Consider the following 9918-nt stretch of genomic DNA (forward strand, 5'->3'; position numbering starts at 1 on the left):
AATGCAGAACACGTTAAGATCTGGTGTTATCTAAAAAACGAAAAAAACGACTTTCTGGGAATTAGGAATTTTTGAGCTGGGAAACAATCTCATTTCACTTGTCCAATTCTCAATTTCACTTCACTGTCAATCTCACTCCACGGAGGTGATTTTTGTCACCTCACTTGAGGTGGAATCGGGAATAGGTCTAAAAAAGGGAAGTGAGCGTGAGAGTGAAATATATTTCACCGTGAAGTGACTCCCGTAATAAGCACCGGTATAAAAAAGTGAAGTGAGCGTGAGAGTGAGAGTGAAATATATTTCACCGTGAAGTGACTCCCGTAATGAGCACCTTAGACATTTTTGAGCTGGGAAACAATCTTATTTCACTTGTCCTATTCTCAATTTCACTTCACTGTCAATCTCACTCCACGGAGGTGATTTTTGTCACCTCACTTGAGGTGGAATCGGGAATAGGTCTAAAAAAGTGAAGTGAGCGTGAGAGTGAAATATATTTCACCGTGAAGTGACTCTCGTAATAAGCACCATAGACAGATAATTGAGTTTAAAGAATTTCCTATGAAAGGTAAATATTTTAGCATACTTGCAAAAGAAAATCTCTGCCCTTGCGAACGGCCTTCCGACAGGTAACCGGAACATTCGCCATGGCGGACGAAAACATGCGTGTAAGCATGTTTTTGAGTTCTTTTTTCGTATTATTTATCAATTCATCCTCAGTTTTCACGACAGAATTGTTGGAGTAGATCTACGCTTAGGTTTGCCCATAAATTCTCGATGGAACGCAGCTGGGGGACATTGCTTGAGCGGATTTGCCAACTTGTGTATCGCATCGATATTCAGCAGGGTGGCAACAACGACTTGTATGAAGAAAAATTTCCCTTCGAATTTCGCTTAGAAGTAGTGCTCCAGCGCGTAGTCGGCAGCGAGGATAAAAATTTACCTTTAGCTTATAAGATATTTTAGACCATAAGGCATTTGATTTGATTGGGTCCGTAAAACATTATTTTGTATTTGCCGTGTCAAATAAATGTTGTGTGAACAAAAAAAGAAGTAGTGCTCAAAAGCTTCGTCATCTCGAGGAAAGCTTCTATGCAAAATTTCAGTTCAATCGGACTTGAGGAACTAAAAAATCTTGTTGCCCCATCTCACAAGAAGCAATGGTACGAAATTATTATAAGTTACTTTTTTCTTGGCTTACTAATTTATGGGACCTATTACAGAAAAGAAGGCGAAGAGACTCGCCTGTCAAATTTTGGTATTACAGATGGCGAGTCGGCTGAATTTTGGACGAGTAGCTCATTTGTGAAACTGCTCAACTCGTTCGCGACTCAGCTGTCACCAGCCAAATTTTACTCGTTACTTAATACAACATTTTGCTCGCCTCGTCAATGAATGAAAATTAGAAATGAGATTTTTTCGCCGAAGAAAAGTTTCCTTATTTATAACTCCGACCAGATGGTATCCCTACTCAAAGCGGTCAAAGTGTCACTTTTTTTGATCGATGAACAAATACACAGGTGCCGCTTCGAGGCACGTGATCCCAAAGTCCGAATGAACTAAAATTTCGAATCAGTATTCTTGAATATTGCGAATAGGTTATGTTTCCATTTAATTTTACTACGAAATTTTGTAGTAGAATTAAATGGAAACATAACCTATTCTCAATGTTCAATTCCATTCTACTAAAACGCTCAAAAAGAAATGTATTTGATCAGTATTCATTTCATTCATTCAGTTCATTGATCAGTATTCTTTTCGGGTAGACGAAACTTTTGAGCCCTACTTCTAATCGACATTCAAATGTCAAATTTTCCCATTGGCGCCAAGCTAAAAAAAATTCAAAGTAGCAAAAAGTCGTTTTTTCGAAAAAAATTTAATTTCGAGATCGACATTTAATGCATTTTTAAGAAATTTGGCATCGAAAAAAAATTTTTGATAACGGCAATTTCATTTACTACTACTAACCGTGCATTTTTTCATCAATCTAAAAATAAGTTAATTTTGCCCGCTTTGAGACACTTGTTCCCAAAATTGAAATTTTGCATGGAAGTTTTTCTCGAGAAGACGAAGCTTTTATGAACTACTTCTAAGCAAAATTCGAAAAGTCGATTTTCACTGCCCCACTAATGTCCATGTTCACCAGGTACTTTTTCACTTTTGGCAGGTTGCAACGACCTCCCGCTTCTTATCGCTCAGGATCGCCGGCCATCCGACACCGGGCTTTCTTTCGATGCTCTGATTGTTGTCCGATAGTGTCAAGACAGGGCGAGGTACCGTTATTTGAATGCACACACTTCTGAACGGAGTAGCTTCACTGTTTTCGCCATCACGGTTAGAGTTCGACTGATAGAGCTGGCGATTTTTTCTGCTGACGTATGGGTTACTATGATTGATGCTGCCTGGGAGGGTAGTTTCTTCAGTGCGTGTAAAGGTAAACCTATGAAAAATCGGTAATTTTTGTCCCTGTTTTGATGCAAACTTTAGATTAAAGCTCTGGTTGCAGCATTAGGGAGCTTATAAGCACTCAGAAAAGTTTCATCAAAACGCCTTTAACATTTTGTTATAAAAAGAACTTTATTTAACATTATCATTGTTGGATAATGCAAAATCAAGTAATACAAATATTCCGTCTTAGTTTAAAATACTTTTGTACATTCAGCATTCTTGCTACCTTTTTAAGAAACAACTGGACATTCAAAGTTATTCGTCGACCCGTTAAAAAAAATACTTCTAAATTTATCACTAAAATATCATCAGGTTTGCAGAAGATATGAATAAAACAGATGGCAGCCTCAGCGATGGCAATGAAGTAAGTAAAACATTAACAATTTCGTTTTTTTTTTTTGGTTAAACCTTACGGAAGATTCCTCAATGCACGTTTTCCTTGTTCTCTCGTTTAATCCTCCTGGATTGCGCCACAACCGAGGGTGCAGGTGTTGACATCTCGACACTAGTTGAAAGCTGATTTCCGTTAGCACACGCAATCGCTGTGGCCGGATGGTCCTTGACAAACTGGGTCATTATCGTCTGCGAGGACGTTTTGCCATTTTTCATTCGGCTCATCTTGTTCTCGTCGGCGCATTTTGTTGTGATTGCCGTTCGAACCATCGACTCCGAAACATTGCAGGATTTCACCACAATAGCAATTATGTCCGCTATGATTTTCTGATCTAGTTTATCCTTTACTGGTTTGGCTCGGTCGCCCATAAAAGCCGGAGATGGACGCCCGGTTAAAGTATGTGTTGAAAGCATATCCCTAGTGAATAACGTCATCAGAAGCTTCCGCGTGGCGGCCTTATAGCTTGTCCAGTTAATTGCACGTAGTACTTGTTTCTTTACCATGGTGTTATTCGGGCCAATAGAGGTCATTTCAGATTCGTCGGATTCGTCTTCGTTCCAGTCTTTTAGCATGTCATTTACAGTCGACTTGCTACTTTGGTTGTGATTGCTACCGTTCTGATCGCTTAGATTACTTAGACTTAGGGCTGAAGCAGAAAGTCGATTGGAAAAGCTAAAGTTTTTTGGTGTGGAAGCGGCTGAAGAGGTATCTTCTTGAATGAAGTATTTTGTTTGACCAAATGACATGTTGGTTTCGTCGTGTAAACTCAGCTGATCGATTACCATGTTGTTGCTGCTCTCATTGGAAATTGCGGGCTTAGGAACGTTCGATTCTGCCACGGATATGCGATCTCGACTTTCATCACCGGTACCCAGCACTACATAGTTGGACACGTTGTTGATCGAATCTTTGATAGTTTCTGTTTGCTCGTATTTATTAGCAGATTCGACTTTCGATGCAATATTTTTCAGCGTTTCGGAAAATGTATTCAATTGTTCAATTATATCATACATCATTTTTCTGTTGAACTCGCTTTCCATTCGTGCACTTTTTTGCTCTGCCAGGATGCTTTCCTGCAACGAAAGTAACCGTGCCATTTCAAGCTGGCTCGGGTGACCGGTTTCCTGTGGAAAGAATTTTGCATCCGTCTGGGTCTGTTGGTGAAAGGTCATGGGAGGCGCTGGAGCATTGGACATGTGTATGGTTAACAGCGATGGCGACGGGGATATGACACGCTCCGATTTACAGCTGTTGACCCAGTTGGCGGTCGCTATCTGGGCCGGAGTTGGCATCGGTTCATACTCGGGGCTGAGCGGTTCCTGCTCGTTTGGGCTATTGGTTGCAGTTTCTGTCCGACGACGCTTGGTTGCTTGCTGAAATAGTGATTTCGATTTTAAAATTGTAAAGATATTATTGTAACTACGTCCGAAATAGATATGTATTACCATCATTCCCTTACCTCTATTTTGATATTTTGCGATGATGAAGCTGTATTTTGGTACAAATTCTCGGCGGCCATTTTTCGCAGCTGCCTCAGTTCGGTTTCAATGAATTGTTTATCATCTACGAAGCAGATAAAGAAACTGGGTTGATCAAAATGCAAAACATGTTTCAGAATGAACTATTTTTAGTTTTTTTTTGCAATAATGCACCATTCATATGCATCCAATAAGAATAAGAGTTGAAAAAAATCTCACCGGAAATAATAACAACTGTTGCTTGCAGTAACTTCTTGCCCCGCTTCACATATATGGTTTTTCCAGTGTGAATAGTTTCCCGTGTAGTGCTCTGGCTGTGCAGCACCAGTTCCGATGCATTGATGACCGAGTACGCATTTGGTTCACCGGGGGGCATGTCCCATTCAACCAACAGCAGTAAATTTGACTGCTGCGTAACCTTGGGAAGAGGTTGTTGTGCGTCGACTTCGGAAAAGGATGGAATCAGCTGACTCTCGGCCATCGAAGGACCACCAACCGATCGATTCAAAATTATCGGTTTCGGCGGTACGGGCCGCCGTTCCTGAGGCTGAATTTGGGTTATTGTTTGGTATTGACAATCCGATTGTATAGCAGCAGGTCCAATTGTAATTACTCCGGGTATATGATTACTATTGGTCGGAGTATAGTGCTGATTGTACTGCGCCGCCACCTTGCTACTTTGCACAGTTGCCATATCGTTCTTCAGCTGTTCTGTATGAAACTCGGTTTTTTTTCCTCTCTTGTTTGGCTCAGACCTATCGGTCCATAAATCGAACTCGGTTTACTGCTGTACGCAGACAATTGGAAATCCTTTTCACTTCACGAATATTTTCACTCTGGATACACTAAAATCCCATTGACAAACGATTCTTGTAATTCTAGATTTAAGCCAAATGCGCAGCATGAGATAATAACAGGAAATCTGGACGAATAACCAACCGGATTATACTTCTATCGACGAGAAATGATGTGCCGTTTTTTTTTTCTTACCTCACCATGAAAATATGCCTTTTAATGTGCTCCTTTCAACTTTGAATGTTTGAATGAATGGATCCGTATGAAGTAAAAACCGCCAAACGCCAAAATACCGCACGGCGTTGTATGAAAGGAAGAGAACAAGGCGAATTTTCACATACACTTGCGTGTACCGCAATAAATGTATGGCAGTGTGTGTAATGGAGTAACTTGCGCCTTCTGCTTGCGCAGCAATTATAAGCTTATTTTTTAAAATTGTTTTTCGAAAAATTCGCTTCTTTTAGACTCACTACTATTTCTTATTCCAACACAGAATATAAAGACTATTTTCACGGAACTATATTGCCTAGATCGCATCAACCACCTATCCAGCAATCGTTTCTGAATGTGATAGTGTTGGTGGATCACAGGCAGACGGAGTTTTATGTTTTCTGTTTATATGAAATATGCGGCAGACTCCAACAGGAATTATGCACGATGTGCTACTTATAAACTAGGGGTACTTAAAGATATCGATGCTTTATTAGTAGGAATAAAAAAGTTTGTTATTTATTGTCGTTAAAATGATATTCTAACTTATAGGTACATATAAATTTTTATGGGTATAGAAATAATCTTACCTATCCGAGAAACTAAAACGTTGAACATATACATTCATTGGAGCAGGTAAACATTATTGATCCCTGTTTCCATCTAATTAGTAATGTCAATTTTTTTAACAATAATACTGCCCAAATGTTTGTCATAAATATTTTTTAATCTTCTCACAATAATTTTTAAATAATGATACAATTAAGTAAAATATACAGACTATCTCAATCTACAGTGGAGTTATGCATGACTGACGATTTCTGCTTTCGCTTTGCTACTTAATACATTGTTACGCCAACCAAGCTGGTGGCCTGGGTTCGTATCCCACCGCTGACATAGGTGTCGATGGTTGTGGGGTAGCGTGATCCACTCCCTAGAATTAATTCGAGCCGACACCGGGAGATTTTCTGAGGCGAAGAATCTCTGGGATCACGCCTTCCATCGCATGAGGAAGTAAAGTCGTTGGTCGTAAGTTAGGATCCTGGGTGGAGTCGCCTAATCAGGCGTCGGTGATTGGCACAACAACAGTGGCGGACTAAACCGACAGCAAAATAAGCGAGAATAAAAAAAAAATTTGTTACTGAAATAATTTATTTTATCTTTTGTTGCAATGCTTTAAAATGCATTCCCATGGAGTTCTTGCCATTGAATCTCACTTATACACGAAATCACGATTGCAATTATTACGTGCATGCACTGACACATATCCATTTTATCAGAAAATAAACTACAGAGAACAAACGTTCATCTTATTTTGAAGAGATGTGTAAAAACTTGAAGCCATCATTATAAACGTAAGTGGTAATGCTCCCGCTATGCGGCACTCTTGTCACTGACATAAATTCGAATCAAAATACGTTAAAACACTAACGACATCTGTCTTGTGGTCCCCAGTTGCACTGCATAAATATTGTCGTATCAATATTTTATTAACCCATTATGGACCGGGTGTTTGGTTTTCCGAACAGTACTTTAGAAATTTTTCACGAATAACTGAGATAAGATAAAAACATTCCGTCTTCTGTATATGATAGCTGGGAATGTTAGCTACAAAAAAAATGTACTGGACACCCCTCCCCAACCATCCCGTAGGGTGGCTAGCGTTTCGCGCAGATGTGTTCAAAAACAAAATTTTTCATTATAATTTTTAAAACTGAAAATAATAATTGAAGCTATTGATATTGATATATTCTAGTTACTAATGGATGACTTTCATTTTATACCATTTATCAATACTCTACGAGCATTACAACGCGCGTACCCTTTGATCGAAAATGACTGTTCGTTTTTCCGAACAGTGGTCCTATAGGTGTTCACTTTGTTTACGTACTGTCAAACGCAGTTGGTTGAGTGGCTGGATTGGTTATAAATGTTTATTTTATAGTGCTTCAATTATTATTGTTTTATGTTGACTGAATCTGTATTGAAGCTATCGTAAGTATCAGTTTTATGTCTTTTGATTACTTTGCTCTAAGTATATATATAGTGAATTCGATCTTCATGTTTAGAAATCAAGATGAATCGACACCGCGCATTGACGATGCATGAAGTTTTTACTATACTGGAGGAAGAGAGTGATGATGAAGAAACTTTTGCTATTCAACGGGCATCTGAAGAAAATGTGGTATATATTCCCCCTCTCGTTGATTTCAAGTATTAGACTACACTTTTCAGCTAGATCTCACGATGAAAAGTCAAGTAGATGCAGGCATTGTCACAAACCCACAATATTCATCTGTAAAAAATGTAATGTTCATGTACATCCCAAATGTTTTGAAGCTCTTGAACCACATAAATAATAAATTTCAATGAAATCATATGACTCAGGATTTATTGATTCGTTACCACACATTGGCCCACTGTTCGGAAAAACGAACAGTGAAATACTCGGTTGTGGAAAGTCGGAAAATTTTTTCTTCACCATTTTTTTCTTGATTAGAACAATACAAGCCTGTGTTGTGAAAATCGCGTTAGAGAAAATCAGGATCTAGGTCCGGTCCATAATGGGTTAATATCAGCTTGGTTTGTCAATGACGCGAACGCCACATAGGGGGAGCTTTACCACTTACGGTTAAAACAACGGTTTCAAGTTTTTACACATCGCTTGAATATAAGATAGATGTCTGTTATCTGTGGTTTAACCGCAGTTTGTGATCTACCTTCAACCAGTAAAATGCATGAAATCCATGAAATGCATGTGAAGGGGCTCACTAACACTATAGCGATACGGGCTATATCGAATCATTTAGATCATTGGACCACAGACAAACAGACGTGCCTTTTCAAAGAAAAATCTTTGTCCTTATTCGTAACGTTACACCAACGACGAGATAACAAGATACACAAGTGTCAGATCTTCTCATATACCTTGCGAACTTCCGGTAATATGGCGCCCCCGAACGACTCCCAGAAACATCAATGGTGAATGTGTGTGTGTGTGTAACCTGCATAAGCTATCGAATACGAGCTTGACAATAACAACTACAGAAATATCTTGTCATTCGTACCAAACCGATAGTACGCACACAAACACAGTTGATGTTTCTTGGACACGTTGAGGGCGTTTCGATCTTGTTTCCAGTCACATGCAGAGAGCTGTGTGTCTTGTTATTGCTCGTTTTAGGTTATACTCATGCACCACCATGTGAGCTTATTGCCTACTAACCTATTTTCGTGAAACGTTTTTTGTCTTTGCTAATAAGTGTGCAGGCTTGCCTAAATCAACACCAGCGGCATTACTGACGGTTTTTGTCTTTGATAATGAATGTGCATGCTTGCTTCTAGCGGCGATACTGCCCACTAAGCAAAATTTCAAAATAACACAGTGCAACAAAAATTGACTTTTTTTTCTGCTTTGGCTTCTATATATAATTTTTTTTTGTGTATTTTTATGCAAAACTGAATTTCCCCGAGTTTGAACATATTCCAACTTAAGGGGCAACAATGGCGCCATTTTGAATTTTTGAGAAACCGGTAATTTTTGAGGTTTTTTCGACGCCATTTTGTTTTAAGACCAATTATCAAAATTCCAAGAGTTTGTCCACATATTAGCATCTTTTTACTTATCTTTAAAAAAAACAGATCTTAAATCGGACAAAAACTTAGCTCAAAACAATGATTCTACGAAACCGGTTTTGGCATAGTTTTAGTATATTTCCAAATATCTTAAAATAACAATATAGTTCACTCTCGAATTTCCCATATATTTCCGTGAAGACAGACAGGGAACACCCCCTCTTGTGGTGAAAAAGGTAACTAAACTCATTGCACAGTGGTACAGTAAGGCAATTTAGGCGGACATGAGCTTTTCGTAGCGATTTTGGTTTGCGGTTTAAAGCCATAGTTTTTGTAAAAGGTTGTTTCTTATACATACTCCTCTATTTATGTGAAAATGAAAATTAGGGTGGTCCTATAATCAAAGAAATAAAAACAAACTAACTTGTTTTTATTTGCATAAATAATTGTAAACATTCTTTGGCAAACTTGTAGATCAACTAATTCTAAGTAGACAGTAGACATTAAATTTGGTTTCCAAAAACAGTCTTTTCGCTCTATTTTTCCAATTCAAATTTCAAAACAAAGTTTTTTTTTTTTTTTATTCTCGCTTATTTTCCGTCGGTCTAGTTCCGCCACTGTTGTGGCCAATCACCGACGCCCAGGGAGGCGACTCCACACCCAGGACCCTAACTCACGACCCGTTTATTAACGGACCGGCGCCAACGGCTTTACTTCCTCATGCGATGGAAGGCGTGATCCCAGAGATTTCTCGCCTCAGAAAATCTCCCGGTGTTGGCTAGGATTGAATCTAGACCAGTTGGGTTGGTTGTGAGTGGATCACGCCACCTCACAACCATCGGCACCTATGTCGGCGGTGGGATTCGAACCCAGGCGTCGAGCGTGGTTGGCGGAGACGTTACCAACCACACTAGGCCCCCGCTAAAAACAAAGTTTTCTTCGGTAACTTTAATAAAAAATACACCAATTTTGACGAAAGAACATTGTCGATATATCGACAGATGAAGAGTCGATATATCG

The 9918-nt window shown here is 39.1% G+C and overlaps 1 protein-coding gene across 1 annotated transcript; it reads right to left on the minus strand.

Moving 5' to 3' along the window:
• Nucleotides 1–2629: 2629 nt before the first annotated feature.
• On the minus strand, nt 2630–5683 carry LOC129729464 (uncharacterized). The gene is made up of 4 exons (XM_055688049.1): nt 5308–5683; nt 4537–5239; nt 4299–4402; nt 2630–4212 (listed from the first exon to the last, which is right to left on the minus strand). Exons 2-4 carry the CDS (start codon nt 5009–5011, stop codon nt 2869–2871), a joined length of 1923 nt encoding a protein of 640 aa, XP_055544024.1. The 5' UTR covers nt 5012–5239; nt 5308–5683; the 3' UTR covers nt 2630–2868.
• Between the last annotated feature and the right edge of the window lie 4235 nt (nt 5684–9918).

The sequence above is a fragment of the Wyeomyia smithii genome, chromosome 3 (genome assembly GCF_029784165.1).
Source record: "Wyeomyia smithii strain HCP4-BCI-WySm-NY-G18 chromosome 3, ASM2978416v1, whole genome shotgun sequence".
Lineage (NCBI taxonomy): Eukaryota > Metazoa > Arthropoda > Insecta > Diptera > Culicidae > Wyeomyia > Wyeomyia smithii.

Bases quoted from the DNA above. Each gene is read 5' to 3' on its own strand.
- LOC129729464 (XM_055688049.1), bottom strand. From the start codon at position 5,011: ATGGCAACTGTGCAAAGTAGCAAGGTGGCGGCGCAGTACAATCAGCAC. The intron at 4,403-4,536 runs GTGAGATTTTTT...TCTGCTTCGTAG, and splicing joins AACAGTTGTTATTATTTCCG to ATGATAAACAATTCATTGAA. The intron at 4,213-4,298 runs GTAAGGGAATGA...TCACTATTTCAG, and splicing joins CGCAAAATATCAAAATAGAG to CAAGCAACCAAGCGTCGTCG.